The sequence below is a fragment of the Xiphophorus hellerii genome, chromosome 11 (genome assembly GCF_003331165.1).
Source record: "Xiphophorus hellerii strain 12219 chromosome 11, Xiphophorus_hellerii-4.1, whole genome shotgun sequence".
NCBI classification, from domain to species: Eukaryota; Metazoa; Chordata; class Actinopteri; order Cyprinodontiformes; family Poeciliidae; genus Xiphophorus; species Xiphophorus hellerii.
Genome location: NC_045682.1, coordinates 6605370 through 6628831, shown reverse-complemented (window position 1 = coordinate 6628831; position 23462 = coordinate 6605370). Strand labels below are relative to the sequence as shown.

At 39.7% G+C, this 23462-nt stretch overlaps 1 protein-coding gene across 2 annotated transcripts in view; it reads right to left on the bottom strand.

The window, feature by feature from the left end:
• Positions 1-23462, bottom strand: part of zbtb16a (zinc finger and BTB domain containing 16a) — a 174523-nt gene that overhangs the window by 85415 nt on the left and 65646 nt on the right. For both annotated transcript variants that reach the window (XM_032575413.1, XM_032575415.1), the window contains exon 3: positions 17427-17524. In XM_032575413.1, the coding sequence (XP_032431304.1) occupies positions 17427-17524 (98 nt within the window). The remainder of the gene's footprint in view (positions 1-17426; positions 17525-23462) is intronic.

Here is a 23462-nt window from a genome sequence, read left to right as displayed (position 1 = left end):
ACGGTGACTCTGCGGTTCAAAGAGTTTGTCTGTCCTCTCTTCTTACTCTAACTGGGCCTTTACCCTCCTCTTCTTGTTTTGCTGTTATTCTATAAGGTCACGTGGGAAAAACTATTTTTGCACATCCAGTTCATCCAGTTTTATTTGAAGTGCATGATATTCATTTGGTTTTGCAAGTTATCTGCAGAAACTAGAAAAATGTTGTGTAACGTATGGGGCAAACTTCTCCATACTGGTTGCATAAGTTCTTAACATATTTTAAAAAATGTCTTTTCTTTTTCATGTAAAAAAGAATAAAATCAAGATGCTGTTGAAATTAAGGATTTACCTGCATGAATAAAGTTTGAAAATATAATATAATCCACACATTCTGACCGGTTTGTTTGTCTGTAAATATAGGTCTTCTGAATTTTTTTTTCTCAAGATATGAGAGTCAATTTAATCTCCAGACACCAAATAGTATCTTTAAGCTAACAAGTCATGAAAAGCAACATGTGCAAATCAGGAATAACAGCTGAAGTGAAAGCCCTGTTTATCTCAGCGGGTCGTACTGAGCATTATGTCGTCAGAGCTGAAGTGATAGAAGCAGGAAAAATGTGGGGTGTCCCTGGTCTGCTGGACTCAGTATCCATCATTGATCCATGAGAGCAGAAAAGACTGGCCCATGCACTGAAAAACAAGATCTTACCAAGTCATTTTAGTTTAGTCTCTAATGCAAACATCTTAGTACATTTGAAATTAGACAAAACTAACTTGCAAGTAACATTTCAGCAAGATATAAGTCAAGTAATTCCTTTATAGATGAATGAATAATGAATATTCCTCCATATTAATGGAATATTGACTCCAAGCTAGCGCCTATATTTTGCAGAAAAGTCACTTTTAAGTTAGTTTTGTCTTTTCTCAAGTGCACTAAGGCACTTGAAACAAGCAACACGACCAAAAATACTTGGTAAGATTTTGTGGCCGTTCAGTTGTGCACATTGAACCTGGTTCTGACAGAAAGGTGTCAGAATACTCAATGCATTGCAGTTTGTTGCGGATGGAGCGCCACACTGGCCACAATGCCGGATTGGTGAAGAATTTTTATTCATCGGTTAAAATTTAGCCGTTTTTTTGAGGTGAAGAATCTGTAACGGTCTGAGCAGCGGCTACATTTAAGGTGTTCCATTTATTTAAGGTGGATGTGCTTTTTGACGCTGCCGATTTGTCCTGATCCATCTCCTCGTTTGCAGCAGTCTGACTTTGGGTCAGCAGGCACAGACGCCAGGACTTATGCCATTAACAGAATGCCGTGAAGCCTCGATGAGTAGTCTGTCAAAGCAACAACATTATTCATCTGCAGTATTTACAATTCTGCCTCTAGCTATTAGCATCATAGTCTGCAATAATATTTTACAGCTGCTTTTGTCTTATAAAGTGATGTGCAGTTGGTGTAAAGCAGAATCTGAAGGGCAGATGACTGGAAATAACGTTAAATAGTACTGAGCTCAGATGTGATTTTTGAATATGGACTTGTGCTGTTAATTGTTGGATTAAATACTTAAAATATGTTTAGACTACTTGATATAGGAGTGTGCGAGACATTCATAAGTACTTAGCAGCAATTCCTTGATGCTGAAGCTCATGGGCAGTTTTATTAAAATGCTAGAAATTGATTTTGATCTTGGGCCTGCTCCGGCTACCCGCTAGCGTCGTCCGCTAACAGTAGCAATAGCCAATAGCTTTAACATCTGGAAACAACAAATCTGTACCCTTAACAAAATAACCTACTAATGGTGTTCTTTTAGAGGAGTGGTGAGGACTGACTTAAAATTTTAAGTTCCTCTTTAATGTTGGTGGTGTTTGTGTGACACAGATAATAAAGAAGGACAAATGTTGGAACACTGAGCTATAGCTGCTAGCTATAGCCGTTAGCTACAGAAAAAAAAAATCTGTTTTCATTCAAACAAAGATTACTATAAAATGATCAAACTTGGATAAAAAATATTTGCTTTTAAAAAAAATCTTGACTGAACTTAAAGTTGAGGGAAATTATTGTAATGTTGAAAACCTTTGAATAAGTGACGGTTCTAAAAGCTAGTTATCAAACTAAGTTCAAGAAGCAAACTTTAAATTCTGTGAACCTTTCAGAAAGCAATTGTAACTGTGAGAGTTTTAGAAACCGCCTCCAAGAACTTCAACAATAGCTGCAAATCAATACGTTCTGTTCCCTCGAACCCCCCAACAAAGATCCTCTGGGGGGTTTCCCAAAAGCCTGTTTACCCCCGGATTGAAGTGCGTTTGCTTCTGACCAGCCCTATTAGTATTCTGAAGCCACTTGCTTGTTTTCAACAGTTATAACACAATATCCATGCTTTGCTTTTATGTCGCACCTCCCAGTGGAATTAGCAGCATAAAAGCAATCCTTGTGTGTCCTGGCTACTTCCAGATGGCTTTGGGAGAGCTTTTATCTCTTCCCTCTGCCTCGCTCCCTCTCTGTCTCCTTTCACTTTCTCTTGCTCTCTTTATTCCCCCCACATGAAAGTGCCGTCGGCAGATCTTTGCTTAGCCGAGTTCATTCTCTCGTCATCCAAAAATATAAAAGTTTCAAAGAGCATTTCATGAGGGAGCTCTTCCATAAATGGGATTCATAGCCCCTCTAATCTGTGCTGCGAAATTGATCTAAAAAGTTTCCCAGAGCTATCGGCCAACTTACATAATGCAATAAAGTGCCATGCCTCAGAGGATATTTACTTTTATTACCGTTTGTATCACAAACAATCATCCCATCCTGGTTTCCCAGTCTCAGGCTGCAAAAAGAATGTCGATTCTTTGCAAAAAAAAAAAAAAAAAAAGCTTTTCATTCAAATAAACGCATAACAGAAAAAAGTAAACTCAGAGCTGTCAACACAAAAGTGACTGAATTTGATAAATAATATAAAGGAAGGCAACATAAAAGGGCAGATATGCTGTCTGAATGCAGTTTAAAGTGGGCAAATATGACAGAATGGCGTTCTGATGATAAATTCATGTGACCATCACAAGACTTGGTCAAGGTCTTTGTAAAATAATTCATTTATCTGGCCATTTATTTAACTACGTACTGCTTCTTTTGTCCAAGCTTTGAGATTTAAGCAAACGACTGGGAGCGATGTGAACAGAGACTGACTGCCTGCTGACGTGAAAATCTGTTGACACGTGTGTAAAACCTGCCTAATTACACACACAATGAAGAAGCTGTCAAATCTGAATGACTGACTTCAATTTCTGCACGTCAGTGAATACCGCCGGCTCATTACGGAAACAAACAGGAGGCAGCAACAATCTAATAGCTATAGTGCAAATGTATGAACCACTGTTGTGTCCTTAACACAACAGTGTTTTATTGTGGGGGGATAATGCTGCAGAAATGCAGACACCAGATCAGGAATGTGACAGTCACACGGTGTCCGTCTCTAGGATAACGCTCACTTCTCCTCCAGTTTGGATCAAGAAGAAGCTTCGATTTGATGAACCACCGTTTGGCTTCCAGCTACAGACCGATGTCTTCAGAGCAGCAGACAGGAGATTTAGTTTCCTTCAAGCACTGAATAACTTGGATGAGACGTCTTCCTCTATTTGGGTCAAAATCTCATTTAATGCAGCTGGATGTGCAGCACAAAATTAAGCCTAATTTACTGTATTTGTTCTTTTGAAAGCTTCTTAAGTTTCACCACACTTCACGTCACTTGGTCAAGAAAATACGTCGTGAAAATAAAGAGTTTGGATGAATTATAATAAGAAAAAGACTGCACTTTTTGCTAAATCCACTTCATAAAGTTATCAAATAATGACATAGCATTTTTTTTTTTTTTTTACTGAATAGGCACATCACAACCAGGTCTGGTCTATTTGCAAGTATGTAAAGATAAAAATACTTAGGGTTTTTTTTTAAAAATATGGTTTCAAAGCTGAAAAAAGTCCAACATTGCCTCATTCTGTTGGACAATGTCTCCCACCCAATGAAGCTGCTACTGAACTGGAGAGCTTCTTCAGCTGCAGACCGCTGCATCCTGGGCGCACAAAGAAGCGTCATCAGAGATCCTTACTCCCTACAAGCTCAACAAATGTTTACATCCTTGCCGTTTTCTTGCACATTTTACTCCAATTCTTAATAGTCTGTTGTATTTGATGAACAATATACATGCGTAGGCCAACTACGAGCTGGATCTGATGTCAACTGGAGGCTGTAACTGAACAGACGGGCAGAATGAGCAGCAAATATCAGCGTGGTGCATTTGTGCTGCAGTATAAACAGCAAAAAACAAAAAATACCCTACACAATGAGCGGGTTTACTACTTTTACTTAAATCAAAATCAAACTAATGATCCATGTTTTAAATGAAATAAAACATATATATTTGCTTTTCATGCAGATCTTTAAATTACCACCCTGAGTATCTCTGGACTAGGACTGGCTGTGACGGTAAAGTGAGTGCAGGATAAACACCGCCGTGGCTACAACGTGTGCCGACTGTCGTTACGGAGCACTGACACACAAACCCAAGGAGGAAAAGCTGCACTGTGATTTTCTCCGAGTAGTGATGCAGAAATCCTGCATCAGTGACCGTCTGCGTCTGGGTCTGCATGTTCATGTTCATATGAGTTTTACAGTCCTGGCTCAATACAGCCAGTGTTGTGCGCACGCACGCACGCACACACACCCCTGCACAAAGCAACACAAATCCATACTAGCCACAGGCTCCTCTCCAATCTATTTTCTGCTCAGCTGGTTTTAAATGAAGTTATTATGACTCATTAAAATGCCCACAAGCTTGTGGAAGTCGGCCAATTACGATTTAAATTTAGCCTCCTGCTCTCACAACCTTATCTCCCCCCGCTGTACAACCTGCCTCTCATTGCTGATTCTCTCTTTCATATTTTAATCGGGAGAAAAGGTTTGCAATGCGTTCAGGAATCCTTCGGCGGCCTCAGACGGAGCTCTCACCCGAGAAGCAACAGGGGCATCACTGCTCCACGTGAGCACCGTCGCAAAGAATAATTACACGTTGAGGAGAAAGATAAAAAAAACAAGAATAAAAATTAAGCCAGGATTATATTGACATGTGCAGTCCAGATACGCATAAAGCAGAGCCTCCTCCTTCTCCCAATGTGGAAAATACCACTAATTACTATACAGAGCTGAACAAATGGACCTTGCCAGTACCACAAGCACACACTGCCACATACACACACAGTTTCTCTGGGAAACTTGGATCACTTGGCTGTTTTTTTTTTTTTTGTTTAATCTAATGTAACAAAACAGTATCTGCTTTTCCTATCCTCCGTCCTCATTCTGCCCTCCAGATGCAAGGTAGAGACGGATGCAACATTCCTGGAAGCAGGTTCATCTCCAGATGTTTCTGAATTTATTGGGATTCATTGAGGTGTTTTTTTTTTCTTTTCTTTGTAATTTACTGTGGAGGGGATTTAAAGAGCATGTCGTATAATAATCTGCAATATTTCATTATGAGCATCATGTACAGTCCGACACGTTGGGGACAATAAATATTCTACATGATAAATCTTTCATATTTCTTAAACACTTAAAAATGAGATCACGAATGAGCCAAACACTGCAGAGATAAATTAAAAACACTAATTCTATTGATGGTATTCATATTTATGGTTTTATTTTCTTTATTTGAGACAGGTGCTATTGGGTATAACTGCTTCATTCCTGAGCCACAGGCAGAGCAATCACTCCCAGTTGAACGAACCACTCACCCAGTGGGCCGTGTCTCCTTTCAGAACAGAGCACTTTCTGATGTCAACTTTATTTTCTTTGCTTATTTTTACTTTTCATAGAAGGTAGTCCTGATTCCATGTGGATTTGTTTTCAGAATAGAGCCGTTGGTGTCATTCATATTGAACATTGGACTGGGCATTTTTCCTATGATCATTTATCATAAAAAATTCTGATCACGGAAAGGTTTTTTTGTTTATTAATGTCTCAATAAATAAAATTTTAAAAAAAGCACAACTGACGGTATTATCAGAAATGTGATTTTTACCATTTTCTCCACAATTTGTTCCATGAGAGCATCAATAAATATCAGGAAAGTCTGAAAATCTAATGAGATACAGTTACTGCTGACTATTTCTAGAGCGGTATTTGTGTTATGGATGTTGTGCTATACGCAGATGCAGCAAAACAGTTACCTAAAAAAAAAAAAATTTAATGAATCATTTCTATCATTTTCATTTGAATAACAATACTACCACAAAATATCGCGATAAAATCCTAAGTCCATGTTGCCCACCCAGAGTTGCAAATGTTCTGTTTTTGGATTTTACTATAAAGTAATTCATGTTCACCGTTTCAGCTAATCTAGAACAGAGTCACTGGCTGTTGCTGTCATTGACTTTGTGTGCCCTCTTTGTGTTTATGTTCTTGTAGAAAGTAGCCCTGGTTCGCTGATATGAAGCTTAGCAGCGTCTCTGTCCAGATCCGAATCCCTGCCACTGCTGCAAATAATTCTGTACTCTGCCTCCTTTCCCCTTCCTTAGAAAGTACTCCTGGTCGAATTTTCCTGTGTTTTCAACTGTCGCTTTTTTCACCAAATTAAATTAAAAAGAACATTGTTCCTTCATCAAGGATAAACAAGTCTACAATAAAAGATTATTACTGTCCAACCGTTTTCTAATGTAAAGCTGACATAAAAACACCTTGGTACCAGGGTCACCAGTCGTTTCCACATGGTTCTTATTAGACGTCGACATGAACGACGAGCTTTAGATACATCCCCACACAGATTGTCCTATCAATCAGTTGTGTCACATTTTGGAGACTTCCATGCTACAGAGGACATATAAAAACCTGCTCCATTGTCCTCATGCTACCCTGAGCTGTTCTGAAGGACCCTCAGCCTGAATAATACACTTCCAGAGCAGACAGAGCATTTCCACCTGATCCTGCTTTAGCCCCTGTGAGCAATGTTCACTATTCATCCTGTAGCATCCTCCCCCCCCACCCCCAAACACACACGACCTATTTTAACATCCCATTCTGGAGCAAACAAACGTCTGCATCTAGCGCGTCTGCTCTCTCCGTTTCAGTTAATGGTGTGTGAGGGCGTGCGGGGGTGTGGGTGTGTGTGTGTGTGTACTAGATTGGCGTGCACACACACACCGGTGTTTATGGGTGTGTGCATCCTACAGTATCACTTGAATTTCCAGGAGAGCAAATTAATTGGCAGCCTTTTGCAATAATTGACTTTTACCACACACACACCCCCACACACACGCACACAAACCAGCATCATGTACACACTGCAAGCAATCACATCCCTCCCTCAGACACACACACACACACACACACACACACTGCTTGCTGACAACAAAGCTGCTGGGAGGAGGGAGGGATGATGAAGCGAATCCAAAATTCAATCGACTGTGTTCTTGTTTTGAGCAGAAGGCACACAGTGTACTGTACTCTGAGAGGCCATAAAAGTCTCACTCTACACACACACCCCCACACACACACACACAAAACAGTCTTTGGTAGACACAGACGTTTCAGCAATCACCCTCCATCAAAACACTTTGTCTCGCATACAAAAATAAGACTTGGCATCAGAGCGGAATACCAAATCAAGCCCATTAAGGGAGCACAGGGGCACTCGCTACTTAGCAACCAAAAGGATTTAAAGCTGCAATATCCCTGTAATAAAAGGAATAAGATCAAGTCTTCCTGTTTTTTTCTTCCTTTTAGTCAGAAAATAGAGAGGGCTGAAAAGTCAACTTTGAGCTCTCGTTCTAACTTTTCAGATTGACGGGTTTTGGAGTAATCAACACCACGGAAAAAAAGGAGAGCAGTTATTGGATTATACACTAATCCGCTGGAGCCATTCGTTTGGCAAGAAATGGTTTCCTCAGGGATCTTTTATTCCTTTTATTTGTTACTGCTATTAATTCTTAGGAGGACTTTATCTACTTACATCTCTGAAAATGAGGTTTAGGCCTGCACATGTGTTTGTTACTATAACTTATTCTAAAGGGTCGACAGTGGTTGGCCAAACCTTTGCTCTCATTTAGGCCACATCTAGTTTGAAGGAGATGCTTCAAATCTTTATTTTGGTTATGACATCAGTAGATGGCTTCATGTATCTTTAGACATTTAAACATAGGAAAGAACGACATTCAGTAAAATGCTAATATTTTAGCTAATACCATGGGTGCATTCTAAAACATATGCATCAAAATTTAGAATAGAAAAGCATAAAAGTACCATTTATTGTTCCAGCTTGGGTAAATTTAAGTGCATAAGCAGTAAGCTACAGGTAAATGCAAGGACATTCAGACAAAGGTGAGAAATATAGAGAAAGCAAATTTACAACTAAATAAAAAAAACTGTACCATTATTAAAAACATCATATTCTGCTTAAAAGATATGTGTAACTCTTTTAAAAGAATGATGAAATGTGTATCTCTGCATAAAAATCTAGCTATTTACAAGATAATTAAATATGCAAATAACAGAAATGTAAATACTTAGTTTGATGGGAGCAGTGGTGGTTAGAAAGTCTAGGAAGGATCTGTTATGTCTCTTCTTTGCGTACCAAAGACGCAGCAGTCCGTCACCGCAGGAGCTCTCCAGCTCTGCAACAGTGTTTTTGTAAAATGATCCAAATGGCTTTGTTTACAACAGAAAACTACTTTGAATTTCTGAAGTTCCAATTATAAACGTTGATATACGCACCCTGCACGAAAAAAATGTACTTCTTAAATCACCGAGCATCTGGAATGTTATCCCCATCTTTGTTTTCATGACTGAAAATAACGACCAATTTTATCTAAATGGAGAAAAAATATGTGGAAAGTGAGTTAATACGCAAAGCATTCAGAAAGATTCTACTTTTAAATTCATAATTATATGACCTTACGCAACAAATATCAAAAAAAGATACATTTTTGCCGACAGCTTATTGGTCCTCCCCCACCATCTCAGCAACCAAACCCAACAGAACACCTTTTGGATGTGGTGAAACAGGAGATTCGCTTCACCGAAGTTCGCCGAAATTCTGCTGCAACTGAACGATGTTGTCATGTAAATCTGGACCCAAGTCTCTGATTCATGTCTCTATGATTCATTGATTCGTTGAATCAATGCTGTAAAGCATTAAGGCAGTTCTGATGGTAAAATGGAGTCTAACTCATTACTAGTAGGGTGTATCTAATAAAGCGGCCACGTCAGTACGCAAATACAAAGCTGGAGAGCAAATGGAGACCAGAAGCATATAAACTCTAATCTGAGAAGCTTAAATGAGACGATGAAGTCATTAGACAATAACTTTAACTTGGATGCAGGTGATGCATTTCTCAGGAGTTACAGTTCGAACCTACAGTGTCTCTTCAAGAAAGGCTGCTACAGGTGTCAGGTGGGGACACACTGGGCTTTAAAAAAAAAAGAAAAAAAAAGAAGAAGATGACATTTACAGCATCAAGCCATCAGGCCTGAGAGTGGCTCCAGCCACGGAGCTGCCAGCCCGCTCATCCAGACTCTTTATCACAGGGGATCATCCCTCACATACTGTTCACTTCACCTATTTTTGTGTTTCATTTCTTCAAAACCTCACTTCTGTTCCCAGAAGCCCAGAGCGCAGGCACACAGAGTTCTGGCTTAAGGAGGGCACTCGCTCCGAGTAACACGTTTCCAATGAAGTCGCATTTGCTCAGGACACAAGTCTAACAAGCCCCCCCCACACACACACACACAGTCCACCCCTCCCCACTCCACTCCACCATCTCTGAAGGCTACTAAAAATATTAGCTCGACAGCTACGCCTGATGCTGCTGTATTATGAGCGGGCCCCTGTGCTGTGTCACCTCTCACTTGCGCCCTGCCGTGTAATGGAACCCAGCTGGGAGTCCTCCAGTGGCCCGATGCCGGCGGTGTGGGGAACCGTAAATCACCAGGGTCAGGGGAAGTACGGCGAGGAGCGCAACATCAGTTTTAAGTTGCAGAGGAGGATAAAAATATGCCGCTACGTAATGAGCTACTGCTGTTGGCATTCTCTGTCAAGCTGAGTTTTATGCACTTAGAAAATCAGTGTAGTAAACGGAGCTTCACAGAAGTATTCACACCTGCACAGGAAGAGCGTTTTGAGAAGTCCTAGGTTCTACAACAGCATTTCACTGTTGTAGAACACCGTTCAATCCATAATCTGACCTATGACCTCTGATGTCCATACATGAACTTACCAGCTTTCGCAGCATGTTGCTGCAAAAATCTTTCAAGTGTGAATGCAAGCAGGGAACGTTTGTGTTCTCATCTTGAAAAATGGCTGCCATCTTGAATTTTCCAGTAGTTTTTAATCAACCAAGCAAGCTCCTGGGAACATTAGTGGCAAGTTAGACTCCTGTATCCACATGTGAAACATTTTGCTGAAACATTTAATGTTCTGCTGCACTAAGCTGGACGAAGAGAGCATCAAACAGAGAAACAGCCAAAAACCATTCATTATCTCTGGAGGAGCTGCACAGATCCACAACTCAGGCAACTGGAAGAAATCCTGATAGAGCTTGCTTTCAGAGTTTAAATCCGAGCATTCCATCTGTTGGGATGTCCTAGTCAAAGTTCAGACCTGAAGCCAATATATTTCAGTGAGGACTTTAAAACCATCCAGTCTGATAAAAAAGAAAACAAAACAAACAAAAAAAAAACCTTTCAAGTCCTGGTAGAAATGTTGCAAAGTTTTGACTCATTGACTCAAAACTTTTGCACAGAACTCTGAGGGAGTTGGAGTGGATTCAGGAAACAAAATCAGCTGTGAAATAAAAAATAAATAAATAAAAAAGTGAATGCATACTACTAAACAATTTGGTTCATTTTTTTTGTTCTGATCCACTTCTCTTCCTGCTACTTGCTTTTAATAGCAGCCCCCCGCCCCCCACCTCCTCTTGATTCCCCTGACTCTCGTCTCACTCAAGCATACACACTACAGACACACACACACACACACACCCGCACACCCCCACACACACGCCAACACACATGCACATTTAGGAATTTGTGGCCTGGAAGGCAGTCAAGTTTCATTAATTTCTGGGTTTGGGTACAGTACAGTGTGTTCCTGGACTCACATCTGCGAGCGATCATAAATGCTGGAATGCTGGCAGAACATCCAGACCTGCCGGCACAAATATGTCGTCATCAGTGAGAGGGAAGAGCCGGCACCGCGCCAAAACAGCCGACCGGCCGAGCCGAGCGCCAAAACAGCCAGACAAAAGCGCCACGGAGAAGGAAACAGGCAAAGCCCAATAGGACGGCTGACTCTCCCACCATATTTATGTGAATTCAAAGCGTCTTTTTGTTTTTTATTGAAATGTTCTCATTTATTGGGCCATTTTGCTCTCAAACTCTGACTGGGATCAGATTAGAGGAGTGAATTGGCACTTTGGAGCCAAGTCAAACAGCTGGCTGAGGCTAGATCTGTTCTGGTAGATTTTCTTTTATACAAAAACCTGTTTCACCTTCAATGCCTCCCTGGACATTTCCCTTTTTTATTACAGGTAAATGATCAACCAGCATTTTACTATATATTGAGCATCTAGGTTGTGAGTTTGATTTAACGAGATGAGCCACCAAAAAGCATCTGGCTTTGTGCCATACTGATGGACCAGATTGTCCAATCTTTAAGCGTCGTAATCTAGATACGGCACTTGAAAAAAATTGTGCTCCATTTAAGTTATTCAGATTGTCACACTAATTTTAACCTAAGAAAATACAAAAAAGAAGGTTTTAAATCATGATTTAGTAAGAGAAAACAACACCAATCCACAACAATCCAAAGTAATTAGCCACTTCACCTTTGAATGACTTAAGAAAACCCAGATTACTGTTTTAGAGTGGCCTAGTCAAAGCCCAGCCTTAATTTGGATGAAGGTGCTGTCATTCTTTCAATGCGACTGAATTAAAGCAATTCTACGAAGCATAGTGGGTCAAAACTCCCCCACAGTGATGTTAAGGACTCATCGCAAATGGGTATTAGCTATACAGGGGGATTATTCTTCACAGTATTATACTCTTAACTAAAAAGTGAAATATAATTTAACTTAATATAAGAGTAGTAAGTTACCAAGAATAGTGTCTTGAAAATAAACTAAAAAAAAAAACTGCATTGGGTTCATTAAAAAAAAAAAGAAGCTATTTTAAAGATAAACACACTTCATTTATTCTGACTTGTGTAATGTCAACAATTATCCAAAAGACGAGCCTTTTCAAGACACGGCAGCCATTTTTAGGTCAGGGTGGAGTTGAACAGGCCGCATCAAGATGTGCGTTTGCATAATGAAGTCAGCGTTGTAGAACCAACGGAGCTGTGGCAGGGATTTGGTGGCTTTAACATGTCAAGATTCGGTTCCTGGAGATCAGTAGAAATGCTTGATTTAGAGCTCTGCTGTGTTTTTATTTCGATTTAGTCTACAATTTCACTTTGATTTAGATGTATATTTTTTAACAAGTAGGCTTTTATTGAGCTTGTTTAAAATAAAGAGTAAACTGACAAATTTCCACAAAGATTAAGGAGTTGAAAAGATGCGTACCTATTATATTTAGAAATGAGAAAAAATTATTTTCTACCCACAAGTCTTTGAAAATGTAACTGGAAGATGCACTGAAGGCACGTCCTCCAGAGGAAAGTGCCCTATTTGGCAGATTTTCTGAAACTGATCCAGATCTGTCTCAATATTTAATGACCGCCCTCCCACTTTGCAACAAAGTTGAGTCAAATTTGGTATTTTCTAGAACAATCTGAAAAACAGAAGGAGCAAAAAGAAGTGTAGAAATAAAAGAAAAAGGAAACATTTTATTTACCTTATATTCCAGCCTTACTTTATCTAGACAACTGATATGATAAATGGAATTAGGAAGTGTTAATCTTCTTATGGTGCCTTGCAAAAGTATTCATACCTCTTGTTTGGTGTATTTATGACTTTATATTTCTGTGTTTTATGATGTAAAGCACTTTGAGCTGTTTTGTTGCTGACTAATGTCTTATACAAATAAATAAGACTGATTAACTTTTTCACATTTTGTCACATTACAAACATTTCACTCAACACTGAGTTGAAAAGATAATAAGAAAATAACACAGAGTCAGAACAAAACATTTATTTCTAAGTTTGTACTCAAGCCCCTTTAACCTGACATCACTAAATAAAGACAAATTGTGTCTGGTCTAAATTTGGTCAAATTTGGTTTGACTTTTGAAAGAGAGAAAAAAAGGGGGGAATGTGTCTTCTGATTTCATTTGTATGTGGGCAGTAAATTAAAACCGCTGAACACCTCTCACACGCTGTATTTGCATTATTTTAGCCTTTAAATTAGCAGGCTAAGTTTGTTGAGAATGAATTCTTAATTTTAACTGTAGCAAAAAAAACTTGTATAAAAACAAAAACGATACATGTAAAGCATGGTGGCGGCAGCGCCAGGCTCTGGGAATGCTTCTACTCAGCAGTGACGGATGTTGAAAACTAACATTAAATGCTACTTCATTGTTCTGAAACTCTGTGGCTGTAATGTGACAAAATGCGGAAAAAAAAGTCGAATACTTTCGAAAAAAACACTGGAAAAAGATGCTCAATACTTCTGAGTTCCACCCTCTACATGCAGGCCTTGGCTCCACGCAGCCTGTCAAACATTAAACAGCATGTGGAGATAAAAACAATGCTAACAGGGAAAAAAACCAAACACGTGGCCTGAGACGGAACAAGGCGAGGGGAAAACAAAAATGAAATAGCTGGCAGAAGGTAGACTGTACATACTGTACCCTCAGAGGTGGCACGCTGCCCAGACGGGCGAGCTGCCAAATCTTCTGTAGCTACAACAAGCTGAGGGAGAGACAGACAGAAGGACAGGAAGACAGGCAGAGAGAGAGAGAGGGAGAGAGAGAGATGCAGCAAGCAAGGCAGCGGCGTCTGAAATGCTCCACATCCACGACGCGCCGCGCATACCAACAAGCCTCTCGCCTCATCTCCACAATATTCTGGCTTTTGTGAAGCGAGCTGATGGAGTATAGCGACAGGAGGAGAGGTGGAGGAGAGGTGGTTGGAGGGTGGGGGAGCCGGGGGGGTCGGAGGGGAGGAAACAGGCTCAAACTGAGGGTTTTTGGGACTGGGTGAGGTGTCGTCATTACAAAGAGACATGCTAAAAATCCATACGTGGTGTCAGACCCAGAAAAAAGCCCTGAGAGTCAAACGGTGGAGGCGGAGGAGCAGAAGAGGAATAAAAAAAAAAAAGCTAAAAAGAAAAAAAAAAAGAGTTAAAAAAAAATAAAAATACGAAAGAAAAAGACAACAAAGAGTATCAAAGAGGCTCTGTCTCTGCGCCGTCTCTTCCCTAACCGTCGCCCGTCTCGACTGAAGCGCTCGGCTTGCCTTTCACTCCAGACCAAAGCGGCGATGAATCAACAGTGATGCGTGCAACAGCACAGGTTGATGTCGCGCTTTGACACAGCCTTGCATGGAAAGGGGAAAGAAGAAGAAAAAAGAATGCAAAGAAAAAGTTTGTGCACTTGCTGCCACAGATGCTAAAAATACACTGCCCACATCTTCCGCTCATGGTGGGGTATGTGGTTCTTCCTCGAGTTTTCACCGTTCTGTTTTCCACTTGATCATCACTTTCATTCAGTGACAGCAGATTTAAACTCTGACTCATTATCTACCTGTTGATATAACATACATGTTGGCCTGCAGGAGTCAAAGCCCTTTCAGAAGCTTCACGATAAAAAAAAAAGATACAAATATTCCTTATTGTTACCTCATAGGACAAGAATAAGGGATAAGCATTCCTTCTGAAATGTGCAGCATCATCTCTACAATAACTGTATTGATTTTTTAATTAGTAAATTAAAAGAGAGAAAAAACATGACATGAAAGGAAACAATCACTGAAAATGTTCTTTAAATCAGTGAAAAGGAACATTAACCTAGTAGAATCCAGCGCAAAATACAGGAAGTTCACACTATTTTCATTTTGGGTTACTATTCTGGTGCAAAAATACATTTTGTTTCAGCAATTAATTTTAAAAACTAAAACTCATATGGACTCATTAAACCCAGAGACTTTTTTCAAACATTTATTTCTGATCATTTTAATGATTATGGCTTACAGGAAGTTTAGTTGGAGGGAAAAATCATTTGGAAAGTGTCCATAGGCAGCAGGTAGAAGAGCAGCAATGATGCACAGACACAGGAATTTATGCAAAATGAGCTCTGACCAAGCAGTGAGTGCAGATACTTTACAGTACCCAGGCAAACCTTTCAAAGGGCACGCGTTTCTGTGTTAAAAATCCTTCTTTCTTATTTATCCGATGCAGTTTGCTAAACTGATTTTAGTATTTTCATTAGCAGAAGTTCTCTAGACTACAAATTCATTATCATGGCTTCATGATGACCGATGTTAATTTTTCTCCCAGTGAGTGAACCCACCATGCCTTAGCGCTGCAGGTCTCTGTGATAAAAACACTTCTGTGTTTGTTTCTGAGTGACGAGTCAAAAACAGTCATTTTTGATTGTAAGATCAAGTCAGACAACCAACAAAAGGTGTAGGAGACTTGGAAACACTAGCTTCAGAAGTTACAGTAAGGGTCGACTTACTACAGGAATAATCACAGAAACAGACAATAATGCTAATTAGGTTAATTATGTGAATCTTTAATAATAAATAATAATAATAAAAATAAACCATTTAAATTAATTATCATTATTTTGAAACGGTACAGAGCTGTGTAACACCGACTGATCTCTCCTACACACACAGTGTGACATCGCCTCTGGTCCTGATCTGAATAATAACTGGACAATTATAGTAGGGCTTCTAATGCTTTGCATTAAATCCGTAATTTATTTAGCAATCTAAAACGTAATAGAATCTTTTTTACTCAAAAATTACAATATATGTTTTTTAATAAGGAGAATATTTGATGTTGCGTTACTTTTTTTAAAGCAATATAGAATTTTACTGTGTAGGTAGATTTTCAGTGATGAAGGAAAAGTCATTGAACTTTGACATTAAACTAATAATAATAAAAAAACAGAAACTTTTGCAATCGTCTATTTGACCAGAAAAATCGGTATTGGCAGATCATAACTTTACAAAGTCATCAATCGTGGTGTTTAAAGATTCTAAAACTTTTGTAGAAAGTAAAAAAAATAAAAAGTAAATCTAAAACATATAGTTTCTATAATGAACATAAATTAATAACAGCCTTAAAAAAATGCCTCTCAGTTGATCAGAGGAGACATATACAGTAATGACCAACACAGGAACATAATAATTTGTAAACTATTTGCTTTCTGTTGTAGAGCTTCATTCTTTCTGCTCCGACAAGTGATTGAGAGGATGGGGGGTTTGGTGGTGGTGTGTGTGCGTGCGTGTGCGTGGGTAGGTGGGGGGTTGGTTGTCACATGTTTGGGCAGTGAGGATTGTGAAAACGGGGTGTAATTTAAAAATAAACAGTGAATATTTGCTCGGAGCAACTTCTGCTTGTGACACACTGAGCTGTGTGCTGAGCCAATTCACTGGCACAGCGTGAGTTTGTCATTCATCTTTGTCATAAACATAGCAAGGCTGTCAGCATCAGTGTCAGTCACTGTTAAACTGCTGGTGAGACACGAACAAACAAATGATTCCTGTAATTATTCTCTTCAGAATCCAGGATTGAGAAGTGGGAGGGTTGGGGACGTTGCTGTGTCCCAAACAGGGACAACTTAAGCACCTTGATGTTTAAATTGAGGCATTTAAATCTTTGGCTTTTACTGATTTCATAGTCCGTATGGAAGAGAATTAGGGAACTGTTAGCCACTTAAAAAAAACTATTAAAACTACGTGTGGTTGAGAACCAGACGTCAGTTCATTTTATAACGTTTAAAGACCCAGAGGTGTAGGGAGACTGGATGGTGATGAGCCTCAAGGGCGACTCAACGTTACCGGAAGCCGATGAGTCAGCGCCACTCATTGGTTTGTTCAGCTTCCAGGATGTCATCGGTATCTACGTCTACAATCTCTCTACAACACCCACGTGCTGCAAAAACAAGATATTTCAAAGGCTTTGTGATGCTGCACACTACCAAGATTCTGAGCCATCCTCGGCCATCGTTGCTAAAAGTTTGGACACCGCCGCTTTAAAGAATTGTCCAAAATGTAATTCATGTCTGCTGTTTGAAGTGTTTTTCCCCCCCGTTTTTTCCTTGTAACAAAGCATCAACATAAAGGCGCAGTGAGTTCTATACATTTATCATTTGTAATTCTTTCATGATGAAAAAAAAATATTTATAATTATTTGTTTTGGTAAAATAATCGCTCCATGCACAGCAGTGTGCAGTGCCAATGGCACTGGTCCCATAATTTTAATGCTCTTGGTTATAGTGCAAGGTCTATAATGGTGTGTATTTTATCGGTACCTGAATGGGAGAGCAAGTGCATCCGTAGACGGAGACTGTCGAGAAAGCTCTTCCCACAAAGCTCACAGCTGTAGGTCTTCATTCCACTGTGCATCTTTCTGCGAACGAGAGAAAAAACAGAGTTATTCCAACTGTACCCCATTAATAAGAAAGTCAATTACAACAGGATCAGCTTTACAAGCAAGTCAACTGGTTTAGAATTCAATCTCAGCCTTAAACCATTACATTTCATCAACATCTGCTCAAAAAGTATATTTTTCTTTACATAATACTTTTGTTGCACCTACATCTATAGACAAAAGTAAGATGAAAAATTAAAGACAAGAGTTCTCCAAATTATTTCATGCATTAAGAAAAAAACTTTTAATTCAACTTGCCAATTAGACTTGATTACTGTCAGACACAAAGAACCAAGACAACACGAAGTAGGCCCAAAGATCTCAAAAGAGCAGCACATCATATCTCACTCTCAAGAAATGTAAAAATGGATCAGAAAAAAGTTACCAACATCTGTAAAGTTCAATACAAAAACCATAACTCTTTGATCTCTTATACAAGCCAATAAGAAAAATGTTGAAATCAAAAATGATCTAATTATAAGGTAAGGTAATTTTATTTATATAGCACATTTTCAGCAACAAGGCAATACAAAGTGCTTTAGAGGAATTAAGAGGAAATATTCCTTTTAATTCAACAAACTAATTATTTTGCTATTTCAACAAAATAACAAACCAAAGGAAAGAGCAAAAGAAGAAAAAGAATCGAATAATGTAGATTAAGGTATATAAACTAGATACTGCTATCCAGGGTTGCTATAGTATAAGTAAGTATCCTCTGGTCTAATTCCATTTTTGGTTTGGAAGAATAAGAGTCTAAAAAGTATTGCTAGGTAGTTTTTCTGGATTCTAAGTTTGTTCTAATCCCTGTTGTGGGTTGCTAGATAAGTAGAAGTAAGTTTTCTCTGGACTTTCTAAGTGTGCTCTAAATTTGTAAAAGTAAGGAGCACTCCACACTTTCTAAGTAATAACAAAAACTAAACGTTCCTGTTTTGGAAGAACTTTTTCTGGATTCTAAGTTTGTTCTAATTCCTTTTCTGGGTTGCAATAATAGGAGTCTCTCTGCATAATAACCTAAAAATTAATCCAAGAAGTACAATATTGGTCTAAATAGTGAGTACCCTACAGTTTCTTAAAAAAATGAGCTAAAGAGTGACTAATTAACTAGAGTCTCTAGATTCCAAGTTTATTCTAATTCCTTTTCTGGAATTAAGCATCTTAATTATCCAAGTATCTCGGATTAGACCTCATTTTAATTGGTTGAAAATTTGACCCTACTTGACTCAAAGATCAAATTATGAGTCTCGATAAAACCAAAGAAATTTTAACCAACCATCTCCTAGTAAATACTTATTAGTCACATGACCACCTTTCTGACAATACACAATGAGCAGATAACAGAAAGTGGACGAGGCAGATCGAAAATGGCTCCAACACACTGCTCCAGTTTTCACTTGAAAAAGTCAGAAAAGAAAAAAAAACAAAGAAAAGAAAACACAAAAGAAACAGTAAAACCTTTTTTCGAACTCACAGTGGCAAAAAGATCAGCACTCTATGTGCAGGGAACATGCTCCGATCTCTAATGGAGTCACTTTAAGTTCGTTTCTTTGGGAGCTTTGTTATTTTTGTGAGATGATATTGCACTTTCATCAGCAGATAAAAATAACACTCGGTTCAACAACTACAGGTCAGTGGAGCTCGACTGGAAACTGTCAAAGCAAAATTCAAGCGAGGCTGCAGCAAATTGAATCAGAATGCTTCCCTCATGCAAAGTCGCAGGACGGCTAACGGCTTTATGAGAAGGGTCAATCCTTGATTGACAATAAATCATCTATTTTCAAATGGACAGTCATTAGGCTGACAGGCAGTTTAGGTGACAAAACGAAGGGTCAATATTTGAGTGTGTGGTGAAGGTCTTGAAGGTTAGGTAACTAAATAACAGACAACACTAAAAACCGCCTGTGTTGCGAAATCCTCAAGGACCCCACAGCTCAGTGAAAAGCATATTATTCTTGAGCGATATCTAAAACAGCGTTCTAAAGCAATTAAGGTGACAAGAATTGCCAAACAACTGCCAGGGAGCCTTAAGCCTCCTAAATACTTCAAATGCTTCATCTTGAGAGCGGCAGCACTCACACGCCCACGAATGAGATGACTGTTTGTCAAGACGGTGCACTTTCAGAGTTTAATCTTCAACACAGGTCACTGTCTCACATTGCCAGATCGTACGGGTGGAATCATAACCAAGACAGCTGGCGAAGCCAAAATTGTAGCACAAAAAGAAAGGCTTATGATTCAACGTTCAGGTGAGGAAAAAAAACAAAAAAAACGACAATGTCAAACAGATTTCACAATCCCACGGTGAAGTTGGGTGGCAGAGACCGATCAGCTCTGCGAGTTCTTGGGGAAACAATGCCCTTGATAAGAGATCCGCTCAACTTGGGCGAGATGACAGCCATCCATCACGCCGGCTCTCCAAGTCTCTGAGGAGGAGGCGGTGCTGCTCTCCCAAAACATGACTGATTGATGTCAGATGTCGAATGCAAATTGATTTACAGCTTTCCTGTGCACCTCAAATCAGACGGAGGAAGACAAGCGCAGTGACGAGACAAAGACGGGCAGAGATTATAGCGCTTTCCCCTGCGATGGCTGCAGGAGTTGAAGCGGCCAAGCAGTCCTCTCAATTAATTGCTGCATAAAAGCCTTGAAACTGGATCAGAAAATGCTAAGAGGACACATAAGTCAGGGTAGCCATTTTGTGGTTGAAATTTGAATAGAGTGACTGTTATTGGGAAGATTCAAGTCGATAAAATGTTCTATAAATACTAAATCTGTTCCCGAAAAAGTAAGAGACAAAATCTTCAGAGAAATAGTTGTATGGAGAAGGAGTATGATAATAGTTCAAACACCTAATATACCTTGATATGCAAGAATACACACAACATAAACCAAATAAAGCTAAGCACTAGCGCAGAAACTAAGATCCACAATCTTATCTCTGCTCTTGAGCTTACAGCCAATCAGTGCCAAGGAAAATTAATGATGTTCATGGATTGGCTGCTTTGTAAATGACACCTAATATCATTCCACTGACATATTTCAGCTTCCCAAGCTGTCTTTTTTTATATATATATTTGATACGCTGTATGAAATACATTGATGGATAAGCAAATTCTCCTTGTGTAGTTTGTACTCACAGTCCATCAAAAATATCCACAAATACTGAACTGCAAATAGACAAGGGTCCACTGTAATCCTACCCAGCCACCACAGACTAACGTGTATGGAAGACCACATCATACATGTCACAACTCTTACGGCACCTGACCTCAAGTTGTGCTTGAGAAGCTGAGGATTCAGGTGGAGGTAGCCTCCTGCTGTCATTTTGGGCTCCCCCACTAGGTGGTCAATGGTGAACTCCTGGCACCAGGTCTGGCTCCATGAGGGAACCAAAGTTATCCATTCTGCTTGAAGCACACCAAGAATCAACAAACGTTTGTCTAGTTTGTTCTTGGTCTGACCTCCCCAATGAGAACAAGTTTCATGAGAGACCCTACCAGTCACCAAAGATCGTAAACATTCTCAAACCCATTGAACGTGGCAAAATTGAGAACATTTTTTTCAAATTTTCCATTTCCATCAATCTTTTCTCATGTGATTCTTCGAAATGCCCCCCAAAAAGGACATCGATGGAAACACAGTTAAAGAGGAGGAGCAATGTTTGCTTTAGTACAAATCAGATCCTGATCCATCTCTCTCCAGCTCCATCCTACCGTCACTCGTTAAGAGGACACCATGATACTTGAACTAGATATAGGATATATTTGATGTTTTATTGAATTATAGCAGCACCATGTCAGCAATTTAAACCCTCTACTCCAGTTTCAATCAGAATACCATAGCAGAGGAATCAGACGGTGAGGAAGTGTGCATTCAGACATATTACATGTCCAACAGCTGCAGTTGCAAACATAGTGCGACCATTCAGCCACCATGTCACAGCTACATTGCATTCCACTTAAGCAACTGTCACTCGTACTCAGGAATGCTCACCTCGCTGTTGGGGGGAGAAAAAAACAGCTGCACTCATACTCTGCTCTTGCACATTTTCTCTAATTAACTGAACCGAGTCCTGTGATTATCCATGTTGCAGGTAGTGTGCGTTGAAATCATCAGAAATGAGTGATTTTAAATGGTAGGTCATCCATCTCCACCAAAGATACAGCAACCTGAGCAACGCGTCAGGAGCGGGTCAAACGTGAGGTACTCACTTTTACGCCGATAAGAGGGGAAACACACGTAAGCGGCAAGCAACAACACACACAGAGCACAAAGACTTTCTAAAGCCTTTTGTGTCCTGCCTCAATCTGACCATTGTGCCCCCCAGACAGAGCACCGATAAGGCATGGATGGTCTCATTAAGGGCACTCAAAGTGGAACCAGTGCTTCGTTTTGCTTTTTTTTTACTCTCTAAATGTAGCGCTGACGAGCAAAGCGTTTTGTCTGCAGCTGAGAGTGTGTTAAATTTAACAGCAACAGCCAGCACTGCTCAGTGAAACAGCACATTTCTTGATGTCGAACAGAATGAAAACAGCGGCTGGTAAAATAATCCTGTCTCTGAAAAGTAGGGTTTAGGACCATTAGCAGCTTGGCTGGGCTAACGCGGCAGGAATAAAGGCTACATTACAGATGTAAAGTGCAGGTTCCTGTCAAGAATAAAAACTTTAAAACCCAATATGTAGAGCGAATCTATGGCCAAAATGTCCACTGTAGTCAAGTCAACCAACAGAACGGACGGTCTGACAGACCGCCAGAGGGATTCAAATTTTAAATCAATGGAATCAGGAACAAAGTCTGGAAATAAGAATATTTTTCCAAAGTTTATTTTCCACTTGGACACTTTTTCAGTCATGGGACATTCTTGAATCAAGAGTTTTCCAAAGTGAGTAGGAAAACCCAAACAAACCTCCAGACAGCACTGCCAGGGAAGGACCAACATTTGTAAATGAAAATACCTCATTGGTGCTTCCAGTTGGATTCATTTATGAATCTTTAAAAAGACATTAGAAACACTACAATTGTCTGCTTATGTCTTGCTTCCGAGATATATAGCGGAAGGTGTGCGAGTGTGTGTGTGTTTTGTCTGCGCGGTGGGAGGGACAGAGGCTGATTTGAAACAGACTGACTGTAGCCATTAAGGAAGTTCTCATAAAACTCTCTGAGGCCATTTACTCAGTTAATAATCAACTTTGTCCAACAGTCACTTTTGACAGCGGCAGTAAATTTGAAATTTATGTCAGCAGAACATATGCTGATCACCTCGTGCGGTGTGCCTCCTCGTAAAACGCAGCCCCAACCAAGGGCTGTTTGACTTCACTTGTGTGTGCGACTGAAATGTGAGCCGATTACAGGCCCGTGTTATTGAGCCGTAACAGCTTGCCTCGTGTAATTCAGAAGTTTTCCCCTTTTTTTTTTACCGCCTCATATCGCCGCCGGACTTGGCTGGGTATAAATCATAACTACTGCTACATTCACTGAAGGAAACACACACAGGCTCCCCACCCGCCCTCTTTTTCTTGCGATAGCTACAAAGGTAAGATAAGGCAACCTGCCTGACAGGATGAAACAAGAAAAAAAAAAACGTAAACGGAGACGTAACAAGAAACAATAAAGATAATATGATTCAAGCTCATGGTCTTTGGGTGGTTTTCATCATCTGGATGTCCCAGAATGGGATTTGACAGAGGCAGCGAAGCAAAACCCGCAGAAAAATCCACAAATTGATGAAGCGCAAATAGGCGGAGATCCACTGTACTCCACCAGTGGAAAACCAAACTGGTTCTTAACTGAGATAAGAACTGAGATGCGTTTTCATCTACAATCATGTGGAATTAAATCATTTAAAATTAATTGGACAACTATTTTAAAATCAAACAATCAAATTGACCAATTTTTTGTGGTCAATTTGACCTCAGTCTGT